Here is a 24,355-nt window from a genome sequence, read left to right on the forward strand (position 1 = left end):
TGTGTACACAGAGCGCCGTGCCGGCCGCGGTGCGCTCAGCAGAAATAGAATGACAGCTGTGCCAAAGCTACAACGGCGGCGAGAGTTGGCATGTAAGCAGCGAGCGAATATCAACGAACGGCCAAGCCGAGCATTGAACGGCAAATAAAAATCTCTGTAGCTGAAGGAAAATTCAGTTAGAAAGTTACGTGAAAAGTCGCCACATCGGCAAGCATTAAGTACGCGTTGCGCGCATTTACTGCAAAAAATATCCTGTGCGCTGTGGAAGCAATCAAAAAAAAATTGCAGTGTGAAAAGCTAAATTTTGCAAAATCTTAACACACCGTGTGCATAGTAAAACGGACGGAAAATGAAAAGTTGAAAACATATAAAGGCGAAAGTCGAAAGAGTCTACCTTGAAAATTCTAAAGCACATCCTTAAGTGAGTGATAAAAGTGTACGAGTATGCATATATGTACGACAAGAAAATTACACATATACACCTAAACGTATGTATGTACATGCACATGCACGCAAACAACGCAACAACGAGCACGCACATATCGCTGTGTATACTTTGAAATAGCAAACAAAAAACTACTTGTAAGTAAAATACGCTTCCAGCAAACATATTCCATAACCAATAAGCAGAGAGAAAGAAAAAAAAAACAAAACTTGAGGTTAAATATTTAGCACTATGTAAACACAGCAGTGATATTAATAATTTAAGTTTCATAACCAAACCTGAGGGTTGGATAATCACCAAAAATACAAGCGCAGTCACACATCCATACATATATACATACATACATATACTATATACAGGTGTGTGCATGTACAAATGCCAATAAGGTAAATGTGGCAGTCAAGCGGCGGACGGCGAACGGCAAACGGTGGGCGCAGGATCAAAGGCAGCCGCGTACGCCACACGCCAGCAGCCAATTTCAAGTTTTTAACCTTTACAATATCGATTACCCAAAAATGGAGTAAAAACAAAAACAACAACAACAAAACACTGCTTTGCGCTGCATTAGTTAGTTGTTTGCCACCTTAAAGCAAGCGCGACATGTGCCAAGAAGTCGAAAAGGCAAGCAGTGAGTGCAGGCATACGTACATACACACATACACACATATTTATCTACATTCCAGTATGCTTTTTTATGTGTGTATGTATGTTTATACGTCTGCATATGCTCACAGTTGTGCTTTGTTAAACAATAACTCACACACATATGAGTATGAGCTTACTTAAATAAATTAAATAAGTATATGTATGTATATATGTATTTATGTAACCATGTCTATGCATTTAAGGACATATGTACGGCGTGGGTGGTGGCCAGCAGTGCTCGTAATTTCTTCTAAACTCGCGTTTAGTGCGTCAAATGTGTTTGCTACTTCCTAGTAAATAATTTTTTGTTGGTCAAACAGCATATTTACATATTTATATGTGTGTATTTATTGTATATACATATACTTGTAGACGTTTGTTTGTGTTTTTGCTGTTTACTAGACGCGTTGTCGCTACACATTGCCTTATCTACATACATATGTATGTATGTATATACAAAACGATGCGTGTTAACCGCAATTTACTTTGTTCAGCGTTATTTTCTTCAAAAGCTGCCATATTTTGAGCGTTTTTTGTTAATTTTATTCTTTTTATGTAACAATATGTAGTTCGGGGGTTATTTCCAATTGCAAGTCAGAAAAAAAGTATTTTTTGTGATTTTGTTATTTTTTTAATAAATTTAATAAACAAAAAAACGTCAACTTAATGCCCTCACAAAAATAAAATATGCCTTACAACGACTTTGCTCGGTCAGTTTGTATGACAGCTATATGCTATAGTGACTCCTTATACCTTATCAAAGAAAAAAGTTTTCCATACAAGGACTTGAATTAAATCGCTTAGTTTGTATGGCAGTTATATGCTCTAGTTGCTCGATCAGAACAATTTCTTTGGAGATTGCACTGCTGTTTTTGACATTAATCCATGACAAATTTCGTGTCGATACCTTGTAAAATAAAAAGGTTTCCCATAGAAGCGCATGAATCCGATGATTCCTTTTGTATAGCAGGCATATACTACAGTGATCCGATTTAAACCATTTCTTCGTAGATTTCACCATTGCCTTAGACAACAATTCACACCAAATTTTGTGACGGTACCTTTGAGAGATTTGAGTTAGATCCGTCAGTTTGTATGACAGCTCTATGCTATAATGCGCCGATACCGGCAGTTACGACAAATGAGCAGCTTCTTAGGGAGAAAAGAACATGTGTAAAATTTCAGACCGATATCTTAAAAACTGCTAGTCCTTCAGTATATAGACAAACGGAAATGAGTAAATCGACTCAGCTCGTTACGCTGAGCCTTACGAATACGCTCATATATCCGAAACTATCTGTCGGTTCAACTTCAAATTTCCAGAAAATATTTGCAAATATATGCAGATTCCATATACATACATATATGCAAAAAAATGGAAATTTAAAAATTCACATGCGCTGCAATGTTGATATTTGAAGTATAATTATAAAGAGTAAACATAAATCCGTAAATATACAACTGTGCCCAAAAAATAAGGCGACATTGTATTTATGTATTTTGAAAATTCTTTATTTATTCTACCAAATCAATTTCATCCCCTTCAAAATAATCCCCTCCCGATGCAATGCACTTATGCCAACGGTTTTTCCAACATCGAAACACTGGTTGTAGTCACTTTCCGGGATGGCCTTCAGTTCCGTCTTCGCTGCGGCTTGAATCTCCTCTATCGTATAAAAACGGTGTCCCCGGAGCGGTCTTTTGAGCTTGGTGAACAGCCAGAAGTCGCACGGCGCCAGATCAGGTGAATACGGTGGTTGCGGAACGATATGGGTTGAGTTTTTGGTGAAATGATCACGAATTACGAGGGCAGTATGGGATGGTGCATTATCGTGGTGTAAAAACCAAGAATTGTCTTTCCACGATTCCGGCCCTTTTAGGCGGATAGCGTTACGCAAACGACGCATAACGTTCAAATAATATTCCTTGTTGACTGTTTGACCGGTTGGAAGGAATTCATAATGCACAACAACACGATAATCGAAGAAAACAGTCAACATGACTTTGATTTTTGAGCGACTTTGGCGCGCTTTTTTTGGTCTCGGCAAAAAGCGTAGATCCAAGTCTTATCGCCAGTTATAATGCATTTCATGACACCCTGGTAGTCGGAAAGCATCGCGTCACACACTTCAACGCGACGCCTTTTTTCCAAAAATGTCAATGTTTTCGGTACCAGTCGAGATTTGACGCGCTTGAGGCCCAAAACGTCCTTCAAAATGGTATTGGCTGAGCCTTTCGATATGCCAACTTCATCAGCAAGGTCTCTAATTGTTAATCGACGGTTTTTCAACACCAAATCTTTGATTTGTTGAACGTGAGCTTCGTCGGTTGAGGTTGATGGTCGCCCTGGACACTCTTCGTCTTCGACACGTTCACGGCCGGCTTGGAACTCACTATACTACTTGTAAACATTTTTTTTAGACATAGCCTCATCACCAAAGGCTTTCTGCACCATTCTCAACGTATCCGCAGCAGAAAATTGATTCCGTAAACAAAATTTAATGCAAATTCTTTGCTCAACAAATTTCGACATCGCAAAAAACGAAAGACTCACTTTTAGCAGCTCACAAAACGACATGTATCTCAAACACTAATGAATATTTTGACATGAAATTTGACATAAATGTAACTGACAGTACTACCAACCTAAAAAAAGATAATTCTCCAAATCCTTCGACGCGCGCAGTTTAAATTCAAATGTCACCTTTTTGGGAACAGTAGTACATACATATAAATAATAAATAGAAAAAACATACAGATATTTTCTTGAATGCTTGCCTTGAAATATTTCTATTTTGGAGCACATACAAATTAAGAAAAATACACATTATATACATATACATATATAGGTTATTCCAAATACTAAATTTTCGTATTTTATTGCTTTTTGCTTTCGCCACGACTTCCATAATAATTATTTATCCATTTATATTTTGTTTATTACTTAATTATATTTTATTGTCATGTTGTTTTTGTTTCACCGTTGAAATGCCACAAATTTCCCCTACCCTTTAGTGTCATAAAACACAGCTTACTCGCAGCCATATTTGTTATCAACGCAATGAGCCGAAAGCAATTTTAGCTAAAATGTTTCGACAACAAAAATAATTGTAAAGTTTAATGCCGCTGCAGTATCGATAATTGCTTTTTAAACAATGTTGTATGTAGGTCTGCATCGCAATTAGTTGTGATGTAATTGAGACTAATTGGTAAGCCGATAAGCTGGTAAACTTCACTTACTTGACACGCATCACAACACTAAGTTAAGCTGAGCTTGTAGCACGCCGTGCTCAAAATTCCTCTAAAGTGGTATTTCGCATAGAAAGTGAAAACAAATATCCTCCATGGGACAAATTTATAACTATTTCGATATTATAATTCGCCACTTGGGAGATTTCAGTTGCAGAGCTTATCTTGTACAATGCTGGAGATTCTATCTCGGAATCTTGTTTAATAGACGGGAACTTAACACACAACTAAAGGTACATATGTTTATTTTTAGAGTGTAGAGACAATTTTTAATACCAAAGGAGTCTAGACTAAGAGAAAACTTAACTTTGGCAACATCGCAGCTATACCCATCACAAGTGCATTCTTACAGGATAAATGGGTATAACAAGATCTTTTTTCTGATTTTGATCGGTCAGTTTGTATGGCAGCTATATGCTATAGTTGTCTGATGACGGCGATTCCGACAAATGATCAGCTTTTTGAAAAGGAAAGAAGGTGTACAAAATTTCAAGTCGATATCTCAAAAACTAAGGGACTAGTTCGCATATATACAAACGGAAGGACACTAGATCGACTCAGCTCTTCACACTGATCATTTATATACTTTATAGGGTTTCCGACGCTGCCTTTTGGGTATAACAATCCTCTTAATAATCTTAATATACCCAGTTCAGAGTATAAAAAGAGTCCTAAGACCTTTCAAACTCGCTTTTTGCTTCCTGGGAATTCCACCAAGGCTCAACGTCGATAGATTCTTATGTTACAATAACGATATTGCTTTTTGGATATCGTTATTTAGATATTTAAAATAATAACTCGATTACAAATAAGTGCTAAGTAGGTAGATAAAAAGTTATGTGGTGTGTCATCTGTCGTTTTTTATCTACACCTAAAGGCATCTTACGTTTGACAGCTCAATTAAGATGTGGGAATAGTAGTCGCGTTGAAGGAAAATATGTGCTAAACAAAAATAGCTTAACAATGGCAATAATGTTTTTAAAATATGACGCCACTAATTGAGGTAGGCAATTTATTTAAATACACAACTTTCGCTAGCTAGAACATTATTAGGTACTCATTGGAACAAGTAAATAATATTTAGCAGACGAACTGATGTTGTGGTTGTTGCGGTTATCCAGTCCCCACTTGGGTAGCTAGGTTCGAGTTAGTTGTCATCGAAGTCATCTAACTACGGGCCCAGGAAATGTGCTGTTTCAACCGGGTCAGACCATATGAAGAGGGATGTTAGATGAGTGGGAATCGTTGGACCTGCAAAGGTATGGGTAGAGTCATTGCTTCAAGACATATATTTTGTATGTTAGCGTCTATACAGGATAAGTGGGAGTTTAAGCTGCTACAAGACCCAGAACGAAAAGCTAGTCGAAGTCACTCTTGTTTCACGCGGCAACTTTAGCTCTTGTTCTGCAATAGGTGGTATTTGGATTCCAATTACGTCTTTCACTGGAAGATGGTCGGTGAACGCGTTAATAGTTTATTGTTGTTGTAGTGGTGCAATTAAGCCGAGTTTACAGTCCTTGACTAGATAAAAAAATCCGGGTCCGTCCCGGTTACGTAGTTCCGACTGTCGTGAGAACAGGATATTGTGTTAATAGTGGCGTCGGAAATTGGTCGCGTCCGAAATTTGTTCGGCATATTGTACCAGTTCGTCGAAGTGTTGGAGCAATGTTCTCCTGATGTTCCAAGGCAGCGGCTACGCTTCAAGCAAGCGACTGCTGGCATAGCTTCTGTGAAAACATCCGAGCAGAAATTGCTTGGAGAAAAGTATGTTATGAACTTTTACAGGGAGCATCTGGGCCTCACTATGTAGATGCTCAATGGGAGACATCAAAAGATATCCTGTTATAATTCGGAGTGAGGTACTCTGGCAGATTTGTCTCTTCTCCATCTATATTCTGCTCCATCCAGTTGATCAAATTGGGGTGGCGTGCTTTGTGACCGGTCGGCCGATTGCTTTGCATGTTGTCAAAAACGTCTCTTTATCTTTGCCGACTGGCTCAGTTTCTGAAGATATGCCGTAACACCGACAAACTCCAGTAAAAGCCGAATTCATCTTGGAGTTGAAAGATACTTTTAAATATAGTAAAAAGATATTATTATTATTAAATTTTTTCATTCATCAGCTTACTCTACTTCAGTTCACAGAAGAAAATTGCTAGAACTTTCCTCAAATTCTTATGTGTAACCAACCATTTATCACGAAAAACGTAGAACATAGAACATAAATTAAGTACGAGTACGTTCACCAAAAACATATCTACTTTTAGTCATGCCAGCTCATGCTCAAACCCCTTTTAAAGATTTGTGTATATGTACATATGTACAGCTGCGGTCAAATTCTTAGTAGTGTGCAAAAGTAAAAGAGGTACTGATAAAAAAGTATGCGATATAAATAAATCAAAACAATTTATGAGGAATTTCTGCGGTCAAAAATTAAGTAGTGTAACAAATTAAACCGAAATTTCGACAAAAAAGTAGTAAAATATTTTTTTTTTCAAATTGCATATTGTTTTTTATGAAATCAGAATTTAGTTGTGTAACCTTTATTTTTTAGTATGGCAGCACAGCGTCGTGGCTTTGAGTCAACAAGTTTTAGGCAGCTTTCATTGGAAATAGACTCCCATGCGTTCTTCACAGACTTCCATAGTTGCGTGGTTGGTATCGGCTTACATCGGGCTACTGCCTCCTTGACATCAGTTCACAAATTTTCGATGGGGTTGATGTCTGGGCACTGTGGCGGCCATTCTATTACCTTGACATTCCATTCCTCAAACCGCCTTTTCGCAACTTTACTTGTGTGCTTGGGATTGTTGTCGGGCTGGAATGTCCTAATGAGCGGCATTTCTTCACTGGCTTACGGTAGCTTGGTTTTCTGGAGTATTTTGACATACGAATCTCCAGTCATGTTTTCCCTAATTCAATAAATCGGTCCTATATCTTGCCAAGAAAAGCATGCCCAAACCATGATACTTGCACCTCCATGATTTACCGGTTTTGTTGTATATTTCGGCTGGTATTCGGTATTGGGTGGACGTCTTATATATTGGCGAATCGAAGTTTTTTTTCAACATGCGTTTTAGACAATAACGGTACTTTTCTTAGACTGTGGGTACTCAGGTTTTCAAAGTGAATAACAAAAAAACAAAATAATACCTAGCATTACTAAGTATTTGATCGCAACTGTGCGTACGTATGTACCTATGACGCATATGGTCAACATAGCTGCACGCACAATGGCAACTCTACGCAGGTTAAAGTTTTTGTCCAAGGCTATGTGCTCGGATTACTTTAGTGGGCGTTATTGGCTAACATCAACAAACCCACGTCCATGCATTCTTTGTTCAGTGTGTGCAATGCATGCAAGAAGTAATTGAAATTTAATTAAAGTGCACTTGGCAGCCATATCTCACTCGAGGGTCCAACTCACTCGGCATTCATATTCGACGCGCTCTTCCAGCTTATATATGTACGCTCGGTCCATATCTAGAGGATTATTATTAGCTTTATGTTTTATAAGAGATGGCTGTTTAGAATTACTTTTGAGATGGCTGTGATTACAGTGAACTTAATTATATTTTGTATGTACGACCAGTGGCTGTTTATTCTTTAAAGTTTTACCGTTTATAAATAAAGATGCTCATTATTCTAAGACTATCGGAGTTGATGTGTACTCAAAATGTCGTACTTTTAACATTTAAAAAACAGAGTATAGAGATGTTCGAATGTTTATCGATTTCATTCATATCAATTTTATTTATTAGTATCGGAGTTGTTTAATATTTATCGATTTCAATGATATCGATTTTATTTATGATTAGCGGAGTTAATGTGTACTTTTTACATATTTAAAAAAATAATTGTTTAGAGATGTTCGATATTTATCGATTTCAAACATATCGATTTTATTTATGATTATCGGAGTTAATTTGTACTTAAAATATCATATTTTTTACATATTTCAAATTATATAATAATTCAGTGATGTTCGGTATTTATCGATTATCGATGATATAAATTTTATTTTGATCGGAGTTGATGTGTTCTTAAAATTTAATATTTTTTGTATATTTCAAATCAATAATTCAGAGACGTTCGATATTGTTCGATTTCTATTTATAATAATCGATATTTGGTAAAAATATCCAATAAAATTTACCGATTATATTGAAGATGATTCATTTGTTATTTAATTATGATCGAATATTAGATTGTGATATTTCAAATTAATAATTCAAAACCGTTCGATACCTATCTATTTATATTGATAATAATCGACATTCGATGATAATTATATAATGAACTTTAGTAAGTTATAATATCCAATAATATCTATTTGATAGTTAAAATGCAAGTTATAGACGCTTAGGATTGCTATCGATTGCCTATAATATGTCGGGAAACATCTCTAATACGCACGGGTTGTATATATACTCAAACACATAACATATATGTAAGCGCATATATACATTTCACACACATGCATCCACTTGTTTATGCATGCTCATGAGTTTGTAAGCTTCCTCTTGTTTTTGTTTCTTTTATTTGCCTCCAACGCTTTTGTTTTTGCCACCAATGTTATTGTTTTTCTTCGTGCAGCGCGCATATCTATACAAGAGTCAAGTGCTTTAACTGGTGATGAGCAGAAGATGGTGAGGCCGACCGTTGCTGGGCGGTGTGCAGTAAAGTTTTAACAATATTTATACCACCAAGGAGCCCCACTGCACCAATTTCGCTTAAGACATCCTTCACCATCGTGCACAACAAGCTGTGTAGCCTTGTATTGCTCTTGTTGCTTTTGTTGCCAACACAATAGGTGCAGTGTAGCAGCAGCTATTGCGATATTATATAAAAATATTTGCAACACACCCACTCAAAAGTTGACGAACTCATGTGCGAGTCATTACCCAAGTTATTATAAGTCTGAGGGTGTTTATATGGCATACGCAGGGTTGGGAAGTGAACGCTATTAACTTGCAACCGAATACTTAAAGTTTTCGTTTTGCTTCGGCATTTTTATAGTATATATGTACGTGTATATATATATTTTCATTTTATCAGATTAGTTGAATCTTTGTGCAAAGGGTGCTCCTAAGAAGTACCTATTTTTCACTCGAAAGTTAGGAGCAATGAAAATGCTGATACGCGAACTAGTGCTTCAGTTTTAAATACATAAAACTGAAAATTTGCACATGTTCTTTTCTCCCAAAGAAACTACTCATTTGTCGGAACAACCGATATTGAACCACTATAGCATATAGCTGTCATACAAACGGAAGGATCGGCATCGGCATTTTTGTATAGAAAATTTTTTCATTCGACGAGATATCTTCATGAAATTTGGCATGCACTATTGCCCAAAGCAATGAAGCAATATTCAAAGAAATAGTTCAGATCGGATTACTATAGCATATAGCTGCCATACAAACTGAACGATTAAAATCAAGTGTTTGCATAGAAACTTTCTTATTCGTGAAGATTATTATAGCTTCCGTGCAACCGTAGTTAACGGGTTTTCTTGTGTTGTTTGCATTCTCAATTAAAGCAGTATGGACCACCCTGTCTGCGAATTATTTACACTTTGGTTAAGTCGTCACATGCATTGTGCTCTGCGACAAGTTTTATTGATAAAATAATTAATCAAAAGCACCCTCTACTTTGTATTGATGGTATTTGGTGCGCGTTAATCACACTACAGATATATTCTAAACACTTTAGTTTACTATCTTTTAGACTTAATACCCTTATGGCTCGTTGTGTTATCGATGATTCAAACGATTAAAACTTCATTAAGCTAATGACACACCATAAAGTGCACACGAATGAGGTGAAATACCAATTGTGTGATGTAATTAAAGTCAAAAATAGACCGATACAAGAATTAAAAATTGATTAATGCGTTGCACGTTAATGCAGTTATAATTGTAGTGTTATTGATAAGTATTTGTGTACCTCAAATATGTGCTAATGTATGTGCTAACTTTTCAATGGCTTATGGTCTATGTAAATTGTCAAAGAAAACTCTCAAAATAGCTTAATTAGATCAATTTGGTGGAGGCAACTGCTGAGTTCAGAGCCTGTGCATTGTCATGGTGGAATCGATCCAATATTTCCTGAGGCTATTTCAGGCAGTCAATTTATGTCACCGCTTGTGAATCCCAACATATTTCTGGCTGATATCGCAGTCTCAGCCTTTTTTGATCAGAAGCTCCGGTTGAATCCACTATTTCAACTATTATTCAGTCTCCCTGTCATCAACCTAAAAATTCAGCATAGTAGAGCCCTGTGATCGTTTTGTTCTTCTCCAAGCAGTCAACTTAGCTCACCGCTTGTGAATCCCAACATATTTCTGATCGTTAGCACAGTATTCGGCTTTTTCTGATAAGGAAACTATTTTGTGGTCTCTTGTGTATTTCAGTAGACCCAGGCTTTGTCGACGGTAGCGAAAAGACGCCGAAATTACTTCGGTTTACGCTGAAACAACGTAAAACACTGCAGTAAAGTATTTTCACAAATGCGCTTGTTGTCCGGAGTCAGCAAACGCCACACCCATCGTATTGACAGCTTTCTCGTGCACAATATTTCTTGCTGGATACCACGCACGCGGTCTTTTGACCGCCACTCCCTCAGCTATCTCACTCCTTTTCAACCGGCGGTCTGTCGTTACGAGGACGTGTTTGTTATAATGGGTACCTAATCTCCATTAGGATGTTAATGATTAGATAAGTTGTCGTCGACGCCATCCAACAGTTTGGCCAAAAACCATGGTGTTTCGACAGGGTCGGACGAAAGGGAGAAGGGTGTCAGATGAGTGGGGTTAGTGGGGCATACAAAGAGGTGGCCAGTGTCATGCGGAGACTCATTGCACGCAGGACATATTTTAGATATGTCGGTGTCTATTCTGGATAAGTAGGAGTTTAACGTGCTACAGTAACAAAAACGAAGCCGCGCAAGGGAACGAGAACGTGGTTCTTTGTCACACTATTGTTCGCAGTAGCTGTTTTCGGGAAAGCTAAGTGTGACTCATTAAAAGTAGATATTGAAACTCGTTAACCCTTATTTTGACGATGGTCATCGTAGAAGAAGAGTCAGCTTAAACAGCATCTAAGTGCTCTAAGAATTTACTGCGTAATTTTTTTTCTGAAGGCAATAATCGAATACACGACCGATATTGCTTTTTATTTTAATTTTCTAGAATCCACTTATGACTGAGGTTCGGCTGAATTTTGAAATTTATTGAATATTGAAAATATGCCGTTTTTTACTCCAGAAAACCTTGTACACCCATAATGTGTGCCAAGGAATTCAGCCCATATATAACTAAATACAGTTTATTTATAGCTAAATACAGCACAATCTATTCATTACTGAAATCAATAACTCTAGGCTACTACTTGCGTCCTTTGCATTTTAATCTCTTGCTATTTAAACACACAGACGCACACACACAAACAATAACAAGCAATCAACAAACGGCTCAGGAGAAAACTGATGAATGAATACACATATGTATAGGTGAGTGTGTCTGTGTGTGCTCACATCGCAGCAACGCATCAATGAAACCACAAATCGAGTATGTGCATTCCGCAAATGTGAATAAGGGGACAAATTAAAAAGAATATAAACAAAACAACTTTAGCGACAACTAAGTCATCCCAGTGCACTTATAAAAACACTTGAGTACGCTAAAGTGGAAAAAGGCTGCGGATGCATAACTATAAAAATGTGTAGATATGTGCACGCATACACACCCACATAAGTGGTTGGAGCGAACAATCAACCTGATTACCTGGAAAATGTGAACGCAGTTTTCCAGCACCAACTAACTAACTACGCGCTTACTAACACCAATACACTGGTGGGCACAACGTGTGCTCTCTTCATATAGACGTGAAGTGACGTATACGCCGTGTAGATCCCCTTTTGATGCAACCAAATTAAAGTTTGCACAGGAAAATGTGACGCGAAAGAAAACACTTAAGCGCAAAACCCCAATATGAAGTGGCACTACTTAGGACTACCACGTAAATATGTAGTCGTACATGTGTACATACATACATATGTATTTGTGCTTGTATGTTTATAAGCCTGTTTATACGTGATATTTATATGACAAGCACTGCTCTACATAAATAACATGTGGCAATTTGGCACGTAGATATTTTTTTACTTATACAAGTACACACACACATACACATTCACATGCATAGGTTTGCGTAGATTTGTAAGTAGACGGTTATCTAAACACTTCCGCTGCAATTGCGAAAATAGGTGCACATGCGGATCGCAAGTAAACCTCATCTTCGGAAATAGTCCGCAGGCTCAACTGGAGTTTGTGTACATTCAACACAAAATCACTTGTAAATGGAACTTTTTGTGACGAAAGTGGCACTTGTGGCCGCTTTTTTTGGTCGCATTTCCATTAAACAAACACAAAATTGGGTGGAGTGTACTCTGTTCACTTTATAAGTTAGATAAAGTACTTTCTTTATGCTGCACGCTGCTTACGAATTCCCATTGGTCAAATACAGGTGCTGGCAAATACGGAAACTGTTGACATATTTTTGCAAAAAAAAAGGCGAAAATGTTTGGGTGTGAATATATAATGAGTATAATTTCAATATAGACGGATTTTTTTAGTGAAAAGATGACTAAACTTCGCATTCGCTTAACCAAAAGATAGAAATCATGGGATTTGGATTTAATTTGGTATTGGAAGGCTATGCCATATTGTTAAAGAGATTACGTGGAAGGCTAAGATTGTGTGTGTTTGATTGGGGAAAGTTCTTATTTGAGGCGATTTACCACGTATGATATGTGATATCTGTATCTCATGACTTATTTTCCCAATTTCCATAGTAAAATACATTTTTTGGGCCAAATTCGTTTTTTTTTATTCAACATAGTTCCCTTCAAGAGTAATACATTGATTATAGCGACCCTTTTTCGATATCATATTTTTAGTACTATTTGACCTTTGCTTCAAAATAGACCTAAGTTTCGGCGATCACCTCTACATTCGACGAGCGTTTCTTCTCAGCGAGTATTCTTTTGAAATCTGTGAACAGCAAATAGTCGCTGGGGCCGGATCTGGAGAATATGGTGGACCGAAAGTAATTCGAAGCCCAATTCATGGATTTTTGTCATCGTTTTGACTCACAACTCGAAAACAACCGTTTTGGCTCTAGCTTGAGATGTGGTATTTTTTATCGTTTCAAAAACAGCTGTTATAGAGAAATAATTTGAACTTTGAAAAAAACTTTTAGGGGAAATTTTTTTATAAATATATATTTTTTTTTGATTTTTTCAAATTTTTAGACTCGTTTAAATTTTAGCACACAATTTGTTTTCGTTCATGAACTTACATACTTTCCTTTGCCGCAGTTTTGAAGATATTTTTTTATATATAGCATTTCTTATCAAAATCCAGCTATTACTGATTATACATTTTTTTATATACATATGTACGTACTTATAGTCCTTAGTTACATTTTACAATTAGAAATCATATTATTGGATACTATTTTCACAGTATATTCAGTTGATATCGCCTAACAACAACAAAAACTTAACTTATAACTAAATATACTCGTACATACATAGTTATAATGCTCCGATATCGGCAGTACCGCTTCTTGGGATAAAAAAATACATAATTTCTGAACGATATTTCAAAAATTGAGAGTTTCGTGTATACATAGACATACACACGTGTATAGCTACAGTGACTCATTTATTATATGTAAATATTTATACATATCTATTTTATAGGGTCCCCGAAGTTTTCTTCTGGGTGTTAGAAATTTCGTGGCAAAATGCCCAGCTTAGATTGGAAACATGAACCGAACTTGCCAGCTCTCTAGTGTTATAGCGCCAGTGCGCAATGCATCCGATTTATTTGTGCTGTAACTTACCGATATTTTCGTAGAACGTGTCCACCATTCGGGTTCATAGTAGCTTAGGCAGGCGCCTATGATACGTATTGTCGCCATATAAAAAGAAAAGAAGAAGCAAGTACTTGAATAGATGCACTGATTAGAACGTTTGACATAAAGCTTAATTAGCTTTCGGTATTGACATATAACTGAACAATAACTGCGCGTTTATATGTATACAGTTATCATATAACACGAGGTTGTTTGCTTTTAATGTAAAGATAGACAGTACCCAAAAAGAATTTAAGTCTCTAAAATATCCCATGTGCGTTTTTAATCTTATCTGTCTCAAAAACAAAAAGTGTAACAATAGTCTGAAAGCATTGAGCACTTGCAGAAATATAACAAACGCCCATAATTTCACGCCGCAAAGTATTTTATCACACAGCTTAGCGCGAGTCGTGTATTTATACCGTTAATGTCGCGCTGAGCCATGTGTAAATAAAACAAATCTCGTATATGCTATATAAGAACTGTATGTAAATATATACATAGATATATGCGTTTATAATTTATATTATGACTTCTTTGCATGCCTAAAGCTATAATGCTAAATCATTTGTTGTTTTCAATTTTGAATATTCTCCGCATATTTTTTTGTAACTGTACATATGTATATCCAAGTATAACCATTTCAAAACATCTGACTTTTTTCTAAGCATATTTCGAAATGTGCTAAGTGTTTTTAAATATATAATTAAACACCGCTATTATCGAAGAAAGGTATTAACTATATTGCTTTCTTTGCTGTTATATCGGCATATAGCATGTTCCAAAATAGTTTTCAGGCATATTACCGAGTTAAAAAATATTGGCGGAGTTTTAATTTATGTTTTTATATATCTTTTTATTATTCTTTTTTGAACCCAATCGGACTTTAATCGCCAATCGTCGTAAAATCCGAATTCTATAATCCGATTTTATTTACATTTGCCCCTGAATATATGCTACAATTATTGCTGCTGTGTTTCTAAATTAAAAACAACTTCTTTTTTCCAAGCCAATGTTGTATATTTTATTAAATTGTATAATAATAAATACATCCACACATATGTAATTTATTGCATAAAGGGTATGAAATTGCGAGCTGAAGCAGAAGACAGCGCATTCTTGCTTGCTCATTCATTCATTACCAATCAGTTGCGTATTTTGAACGGAGCTAAAAGCATGTTTTGACTGTAAACGCTTTGGCAATTCGCTAGTAATTACTATAAACTATTGAAATACGAAGAAATATATACAGTTCTATGAAGTGGTAAATATCGTGCATATCGTCACCTAAAAGCCAAGACAACATAACATCATTTTTCATTGGTTTACTGGCGAAAGAAAAACGATATAATAGAAACCACTAATATTGAAACAAAATTAGAGTTTTCGTTATAAAATGGTTATATATTGGTTATTATATCTGATAACGTTTTTCAAGTTTTTTTTCTTGATACGTTGTTTTGCATTTTAGGTGACGATATGCTCTTAATAAACATTAAATTTTAATGATTTTTACACTAAAAAGTTGAAGTTAAATGGAGCGGAAAATGTTTTCTATATACATACATACACATGCAGATGAAAATATACATTTTGGTACATATTCATCCATACAGTGGCAAGTGCAGTGAATATTAGAAGGATTATTCGAACAAAAGTTTAAAAAGAAAAATGAAAACAATCAAATTCAGATATAAGATTAAGCTATTTCGTTAACATATGTCTATGTACAAAATCAGAATGAGGGCATTTTCAAAGATTGAATTTCTGTATCAAGTCAAATGCTCACAAGATCAGTCTAAATAAGTTTTTTGCTTGATCAAATTTGACCCGGATTGCCCCGAACTCAGTCGAACTGACCAAAAAACTACATTTTCACGTATTTTATTACAAAATTTCATTATCCTGAGGCTCCTGAGGCTGTAAAAACTTAAATTACCATACACTAGTTGTAAGTCTCGGCTGCCTGATATTGACAACCCCGGCTGACTCTCTGTTGACTCACGATTTTCAAGCACTGTTTCCTTAAGGGCATGGCCACTGTAGAATTTTCAAAAAATCGTTTTTTTTTGGCAAAAACTCTGCTTTGTAGTTAGTTATAAAAATAAGTTTCAAGTTGATCTGTAGTGTTGGCCATTTCGAGGTTCCCTATTTGTTTAAAGAAAAAACATAGAAACTTTAAACTTAATGGGGACTGTTTATTATCATTCGAAAGAATATTCTTTAGCATTTATTTTTTAAAGACTATCTCTTTCAAATGTTAGTCGTGACTACGTCTCAGATGGTCCATCTGTTGAGTCCAACTTTCGATGACTCGTTCGAGCATTTCGAATGGTAACTGACGAATGACACGAGTGATGTTTTGCTTCAAGGCCTGAATCGAAGCGGGATCGTCTGCATACACCTTGGACTTTACATATCCCCACAGAAAAAAGTCTAGCAGTGTAATATCACATGATCTTGGTGGCCAATCGGCCGGCTCAAAACGTGAAATTATCTGCTCACAGAAATGTTCTCTCAATGAATCCATTGACTGATGCGATGGCAAAGTGGCGCCGTCTTGTTGAAACCAAATATCGCCGAGATTATGTGCTTCAATTTCAGGCATTTAATAGTCGGTTATCAATGCCCGATAATGGTCACCATTGACGGTTACGTCCTCATCGGTATCATTTTTGAAGAAATATGGACCGATGATTCCACCGGGCCACAAACCACACCAAAAAGCTGTTTTTTTCTGAATAAAATGGCAGCTCTTCAATCTCTTCAGGTTGCTCTTCGTACCAAATGCGGCAATATTACTTGTATTACTTGGAATTGAGCGAAGCGATGTCTCTTGGGAAGGTCTAACGGTTGTAGTTCTTGCACAAGCTGTATTTTGTACGCTATCAAAAAAGTACCTCCACTTTATCACCCGTTACTTTTTCGGTTAAAAACTTAGGTACGAATTTTATTTTGAGCAGATAGTGCTCTATACAAATCACAAATACATATACATATCAATAATTTTTATTACGCTCTTAGTTTTGGTTCACTTCGGAAGAGCTATTTATATAGTATACATAACTGAGAAAATTAGTGGCGGCTGTTTAAACAATTAAGCAAATTTAGTGCATATTAAAAGCCGAATATTTATTTGTTATTGTCTCGTGTGACGCAGATGAAGAACAGCTCAAGTGCTGAATTCGTTTGGGATTTTACACATTTTGAGGTTACTTTTATAATTTTGAATTATGTTTTAAATGAAATAAAAAATGTGCTGTTGACTATTAGTTAAGAGTTATTAATTTTATTATTTTTATTAAATATTGGTTAATATATTATATAATTTTATTTTATATCAAATAATTAATTTTTGTTATCAAAGTTTACCCTTTCGTCTGAATTTTAAGAAATTAAAAACTGAAATTTCGAATTCGGTACCACAGCGTAACAATTGGTATAACAAATGCAAAATGACAATGAAATTCTTCTTATGTAAATATGTACACAGACAAGACATATACATATGCACACATATAGTTCACATGAAATTTGTTTAATCCACTTTTACCAACTCTTTTGTGTTGGAGTATAAGTAAATAAATGTAAACAAGTAAAACTCGTTTTGAGAATTAGATACAGGAATATAGCCGGTAGACAGCAAGGAAAACCGCAACCAATTCTAAAATATATTTTTGAAAATATTCTCACTCAAAGTTGTATTGCTCCCAAATGTAGGTTAAATATTGGAATCATACCATTCATTTTTCAAATCTGTCCATTTGCCCATATGACCAAAAATATATATATATGTATATGTATATACTATATGTATGTACATATATATATATATATATACATATATCACGACTCAAAGCAAATTAGTAGCATACAATGAAATTATTCAAGAATATGTCAATAATTTTCGAAAGTTCAAAAACCTCTAACCTCTAACCCGCAAAGGCAAAGCTCTCTAAGACCACTGTAATGCCCTTCAAGCTGAACTGGCAGTTCTTAAGGAGGCAGCAAATGTACTTCGACGAAGTGCTTCTTTTTTTAGAGAGGTATGCATTCACTCCGATAGCAGAGTCACTATACAAAAGTGAGTATACGTAGGTTTGAGAAAGACTTCTGGCTCAGAGTGGAACGCAAAAAGTTCATAGAACTACCAGCTCTAAGCTAATTTCACATGGGCGCAATGATAGGTGTCCTAACCGGATACTGTCCCGTTGATACTCACGCGGTCAGGTTACATATTTTGGATGAGATAAGTTGTCAAAGTTGCCGGGAGAAAGAGAAGGTGGAAACAACTCCTTCATGACCACTTTCGCCAGACTAAAGTTGAAGCATCTTGCTTGCCATATTTCTACGAACCCGGTGAGTCTGCTGTAGTAGATATTAGAGGCTCAATACATTTTTTGATCTGTACTTAGGAGTTTTAGGCATCACAACTGACAAGCGTCTCTAGCAATCTAGCAAGTGGAATTATATCCACAAATATCAGCCTCTTTACCTAAACTAACCTAAGCTAAACCTTATATACGTATACTAGACAAGGGCACAATAGACCTAAGGTCACTTTGTAATCCTCAACCATTTATCTGAAGTATATTAAACTGAACCTACTCACCAAGAGCAACTAGATAATTTATCCAAATAATTAATTCCAACCAATTAAGCTTATTGCTTTGTAGGGTAGCGGTGGACCAGGGCGACATTCTGAAACAGCTGTGAGACCGTTTGGAGCAGCAAACAATATCAATAACAAATAAATAATATGTATGTAATATAATTGAAAAATATGTTTATACCTACCGCTCAGCACTAGCAAACCGAAAACCTAAAGTCCACAAATGTTAAGAAAATAGTCATGAATATGTGTGGCATGCCAGACTCAAGGTGTATTTATGCTCAAAGAGCAGCAATAACTGAGCCGACACAAGCACACATGTATAATGTAATCGCTCCGAAATGTCGACATTCTCTCAGCTGTATTGTATTTATAGGGAAATGAAAAGCATTCTGTAAATGTCGTTGACGAGACGAGGCGGCGGTTGAGAAGTGCCTTCCAAAGCGGTTCGACAACGAGCTAAAGAACCACACGCTCAGCGAATAACAGACAAAAAATGCGTCGCCCGAAATTTTCGTTAAAGAAATATTTTTATTTCACACTCTTTTGCGCGCTACTACTGATATTCGGATTCAATTTGCGGTAAGTCGAAACACACGCACACCCACACGCTTCTGCTTAATTAAACCGTTAAAATTGGTACGCCTTTTAGTGAACATGAAATTTGGAAATCGAAAAGCGCAGCACCACAAGCACAAGCGCGTTCACCAGACGAACAAGCAGCGCAACCTTATACGCACATCGCCATCACTGTGGCGTCGGACGATGAGGCAGCGGCGCTGAGGGCACACGTCGACGACTCGGGCGAAGCGCCTGTGCTTAGCACCAACAACGCGCCACCTATAGACGCTGTAAATAATGAATTGAGCGAACAACAGCAGCAGCAGCACTTGCATCCAGGACAGGTGCCGTTGGAGAACACCGCTGCACGTCCTTGGTTCTTCCGGCAAGGTGAATACTATCCGAAGCCAGCGCACGCCGCGCCTACGCGTACAGGGCAGGGTAAACGTGGCAGTTATGGCGGTGGTGGAGGTGGCGGCGCAGGCGGTAGTTTGGTGCGTGGCAAGAAGCATGATCCACGCGGTGCTGGACTTTTCCCCTATCAAAACCCGCACAGTGATCGCATTGTCAATCAGTTGATGTATATGCCGCCGAACTATGAGAAGGTGCGCGCCAGCGGACGACTGAAAATCATACTGCTCTACAATGGACTCGGTCCATGGAATGTAAAGCAAGGTAAACGCAATGTGGATAACATTAGTTTGCAAGCCTTTCTTAATCACTTAATTATAATAAAGGTCGTGATGTCTTCCTACGCTCGAAGTGTCCTGTGGATACCTGTGAACTGACATCGAATCGTGGTCTCGCCGACAAAGCCGATATGATACTCTATAAGGATCATTTCATACCGACTGGCCTGGGGCGACCAGCGAATCCACAGCAGGTTAGCATGTTGTATTATCTGGAATGTCCATATCATACGCAAAATGTCAAAGTACCAGACGCCATTAATTGGACGGCCACCTACAGGTAATCGCCTTTTGAATTTTTACTCCATCTCATCTCTGACTGTTAGCTAATGCAACGGCCTTGACTTTAATTGCAGGCGTGACAGCGACATTGTGGCGCCTTATGAGAAATGGGTCTACTATGACTCGAAAATCAACCAAGTGGAGCAGGACCACAATTATGCCATGAATAAAACGAAAAAAGTCGCTTGGTTCGTGTCGAATTGTGGTGCACGCAATGGACGCTTGCAATTCGCGCATGAATTGCAGAAATATATAGATGTAAGTATTTGATATTACTTATTTTCAATATTACAGCAAACTGTTACTTTTACCACCGGCCATAAAAGCAGAAGTGATAAGTAAACAAGGCGGCTAAGCCAAATATTCTTCACGAGCTTTAAAATGGTTTTCGAAGCATTCAAGCCTTCCTTTAAAAGTTCATAATTATATGCTTTACTTAATGCTGGAAATTGGTCCAATCTTTGTCCACTAGGGAAGCTTAAACATTTTATCGGATGCCAGTTTTAAAAGCTACTTCGAAGAAGTCGAAGTAGGAACATTTCAACAGTTCCTTCTCGATTTCCCTGCCTTTGCAAAAGCTGGACTAAAACACTTCCTATCTCACACCTTGGGACATCCAGGTGAGCCTAGCAGGAAGGGGAATGAAAAAGTTAAGTGGATTGATGATGGCATCAAGGCATCGGAGTTAATTGTAGAACTTTTTGTGGATAAATGTATTAACTGTTCCCCTGTGATACTGAATGGGGATCTGCCATAGAATCTAATCTAAAATGTAGGGGTTTCAGTCCAAAACGCCGGCGGTACCGGTGGTTCCGTGGGAGAGTCTTGAGTTGAGAATAGGTTAGATTTATCGGTTTAAAGTTCTGCCCTCCGGCTTTCAATGTTTCCCCCTAATATAAAAAGAGTCGTCTCATGAAGCATCCAAGTGTATTTCAAATCGAAAAGTTTGTCGAACCTCTAGCCAGAAAGCGTTAAGAATTTGAATCTCTAAGCTATAAAGATTGGACCTTCTTAAGTTCCCCAAATATTACTAATTGCTCACTTTTGCTTATACATTCTGCTAATTTATTGCTTACTTTTAATTATTCCATTCTTCTTCTTCATCTTTTTTCATCCCTCACCGGACTTCAACTCGTCTCGTGTGCATCCTTCACCGCGCACTTGTGTAGGTTGACATCTACGGCGTTTGCGGCAACTACAAATGTTCGCGCAACACCGCCGACAAATGCTTCGAGCTACTCGATCACGAATACAAATTTTACCTCGCCTTCGAGAATTCCAATTGCAAAGACTACATCACCGAAAAGTTCTTCGTCAACGCACTGCAACGCAATATTTTACCAATTGTAATGGGTGCACGTCCGGAGGATTATGAGGTGAGCTCACCACATCGTTCCTACATCCATGTCGATGAATTCGCCTCGCCCAAAGAATTAGCCGAATACTTGCACATACTCGATAAGGACGACGAACTATACAATTCGTATTTCAAATGGAAGGGCACCGGTGAGTTTATCAACACGTACTATTGGTGTCGCGTTTGTGCCGCACTGCATGACGAGGAGTCATTACGTAAGCCGCGCTGGTACACGGACGTAAATGATTGGTGGCGCGGCGCCGGCGTCTGCACCAACGGTTCGTGGCGTAATTTTAAGGCGCGCAAGGATGTCATACGCGACGATTAGTGGCGACTGCCGTTGGGTTATTGGCTGGCGATTGCAAGCATTGTTATTGAATATGTTAAGTAATAGTTTAAGCCATCTTTATAACAATACAATACAAAAACACAAACAACAACAAAAAACAAAGTATATAATACCGAATTGCTTAGTGGAATGAGTGTGAAATGCGGTTTAGAAGTGCGTGAATGGTCAAACACATATGCGTATGTGTGTGTGCGTGAGAGAATGAGTGTTTGTTAGTGTGACGCACAATTCGATGAGGTTAGGCTTAGCAGCAGCGGCTGGTGGTTTCTGGCGATAATCAGCTGTTGACAGGAAGCTAACCGCTAAAACAAAAAACACAGTCACATGAAACACATGAACATACATAAATACATATACATAAACAAGCAAAATTTATAAAAACAAAAATTAAAATAAGAAAAAAGTTAGCTTCGTCCGCACTGGAGCTATAATACCCTTCACAGGTATATTTCCCATAACATGAAGGGTATAACACGATCTCTATATTGATTTTGAACGGTCAGTTTGTATGGAAGCTGTACGCTATAGTGCTCCAAACTGAACAATATAACTGGTTGCCAACTGACTCTATACAAGGTTTATCCGGAAAGTAATAGGACTGATTCTCTTTCGCCGCGATTGTACTTCGGAGCGTTCGCGCACCGACTGGATTCGGTAGAGGCTGGTCAGTTGTCTGCGAGCACCTGGAGCGTGAGGACAAACATTTTCGCGCGACGTGTTTCTGTGAGTGGTGCAAGCCGTAAATGCAGCATTCGTTAGAGCAGAGTTATGCGATCTAAGTGGAACTCGGTAAATCTGCGACAGAGACATTTGATATAATCAAGCAAGCTTACCCAGATGTTGCTTCAGCACCAAAAGGTGTGTTTCGGTGGCACCAGGCCTTTTTGGAGGGCCGGGTAGAGGTCGCTAATGAAGGAGCAAATCCAAAGTAAAAACGGTGCTCATTGCCTTATTTTGGCATCAACCATGAATTTGTTACTCCTGGACAAACCGTCAACACCAAGTTTTACGTCAAAGTCCTCAAGAGACTCAAAAGAAGGGTCAAACGCTCCGGCTCACACCGCCTTTCTTGTGAACAGCTACCTAACCAAGGCCGGCGTCCCAACGCTTCCGCAGATGCCCTACAGCCCAGATGTGGCCCCCGGACTTTTTTGTTTCCTTCCCTGAAAAGGTCGCTGAAAGGGGATCCAAACAGCATACACTTGGGCTCTCAAGCCAATTCCGGAGAATGCCTTCCGTACCGCCTTCAATGCTTGGAAATCGCGCTAGCAGCGCTGCATTGATGCAAAAGGAGCCTATTTTGAAACTTTTTAAAGAATTGTAACGATTGGTTCAATCATTTTTTTTTAAATCGACTCAGTCCTATTACTTTCCGGACAAACCCTGTATAAGAATCACAGGCACCGTGCCTGGCCAGTTCTTAAGAGACTCTCGCGCCGCGATGTGTTCAGTTTGTGTGGCAGCTGTATGCTATAGCGGTCCGATATCGGCGTTCTGACAAATGAGCAAACTACTTGTGCAGAAATGGGCGTATGCAAAATTTCAGATCGATATCTCAAAAACTGAGAGACTAATACGCGTATATACGACCAACCGACAGACAGACAGGCCAACATGACTAAATCGCCTCAGCTCATCAAGTTGACTGTTTATATATCTATGTATATACCTTATAAGGTCTTCTTCTGGGTAGTACAAACTTCGTGGCGTACTTAATACGAGTATAACCTGTGCAGGGTATAAAAACAACAACTTGCTTACTGCATTAGATAAAGAGAGCATCAAGATTGTATACAGTAGCTATTAATTAAAATTAAAATTTGTAGGCAACATTTTTGTATATATACATGTATGTGTATGTGTACTTAGTTATGCGCTTATGGAAAAGTAACGGTTAAAATTATTGAGTAGTAGCAAAAGCGTAATTTGCAATTTTCGGTTAATTCATTTTTGTTTTGAGATAAGAAATTTTATAAATGATTTACATAACACATTAAACCGAATTACATACATAGACGCACTTGACAGCGCACACATTCATACATACATATGCATGTATGTATGTAGCTATGTATGTACACACGAATGTCTGTTGGCGCTTTTTTTTTACCCATAACAACAATATTTGTGCCGATTTTGTGGAAATTCAAAATTTTACTAACCGAAATCGCGCACACAGCTATGCATATACATACATTAACACACATATACATACATATATACATAAGTTACGTGTATTTAGC

The 24,355-nt window shown here is 37.5% G+C and overlaps 1 protein-coding gene across 7 annotated transcripts; it reads left to right on the top strand.

The window, feature by feature from the left end:
- The first annotated feature begins 159 nt into the window (after nucleotides 1-159).
- LOC120778258 (glycoprotein 3-alpha-L-fucosyltransferase A) lies at nucleotides 160-22,217 on the top strand. 7 transcript variants are annotated; one of them, XM_040110029.1, is made up of 7 exons: nucleotides 160-582; nucleotides 18,924-19,194; nucleotides 19,251-19,456; nucleotides 19,527-20,110; nucleotides 20,173-20,404; nucleotides 20,481-20,664; nucleotides 21,576-22,217. In XM_040110029.1, exons 3-7 carry the CDS (start codon nucleotides 19,371-19,373, stop codon nucleotides 22,089-22,091), a joined length of 1,602 nt encoding a protein of 533 aa, XP_039965963.1. In that variant the 5' UTR covers nucleotides 160-582; nucleotides 18,924-19,194; nucleotides 19,251-19,370; the 3' UTR covers nucleotides 22,092-22,217. The 7 variants fall into 7 exon arrangements, with proteins under 7 accessions (XP_039965963.1, XP_039965964.1, XP_039965962.1 ...); XM_040110030.1 differs by having other exon boundaries at nucleotides 18,939-19,194; XM_040110034.1 differs by lacking the exon at nucleotides 160-582 and adding an exon at nucleotides 15,430-15,526 and having other exon boundaries at nucleotides 18,939-19,194.
- The last annotated feature ends 2,138 nt before the right edge of the window (nucleotides 22,218-24,355 follow it).

This window comes from Bactrocera tryoni, chromosome 5 (genome assembly GCF_016617805.1).
Source record: "Bactrocera tryoni isolate S06 chromosome 5, CSIRO_BtryS06_freeze2, whole genome shotgun sequence".
Classification (NCBI taxonomy): domain Eukaryota; kingdom Metazoa; phylum Arthropoda; class Insecta; order Diptera; family Tephritidae; genus Bactrocera; species Bactrocera tryoni.

What these genes read in the sequence shown, in the direction of transcription:
- LOC120778258 (XM_040110029.1), top strand. Translation starts at nt 19,371, where the DNA reads ATGCGTCGCCCGAAATTTTCGTTAAAGAAATATTTTTATTTCACACTC. An exon ending in TCCATGGAATGTAAAGCAAG is followed by an intron (nt 20,111 to 20,172) that starts GTAAACGCAATG and finishes ATTATAATAAAG; the next exon opens with GTCGTGATGTCTTCCTACGC. An exon ending in AATTGGACGGCCACCTACAG is followed by an intron (nt 20,405 to 20,480) that starts GTAATCGCCTTT and finishes CTTTAATTGCAG; the next exon opens with GCGTGACAGCGACATTGTGG.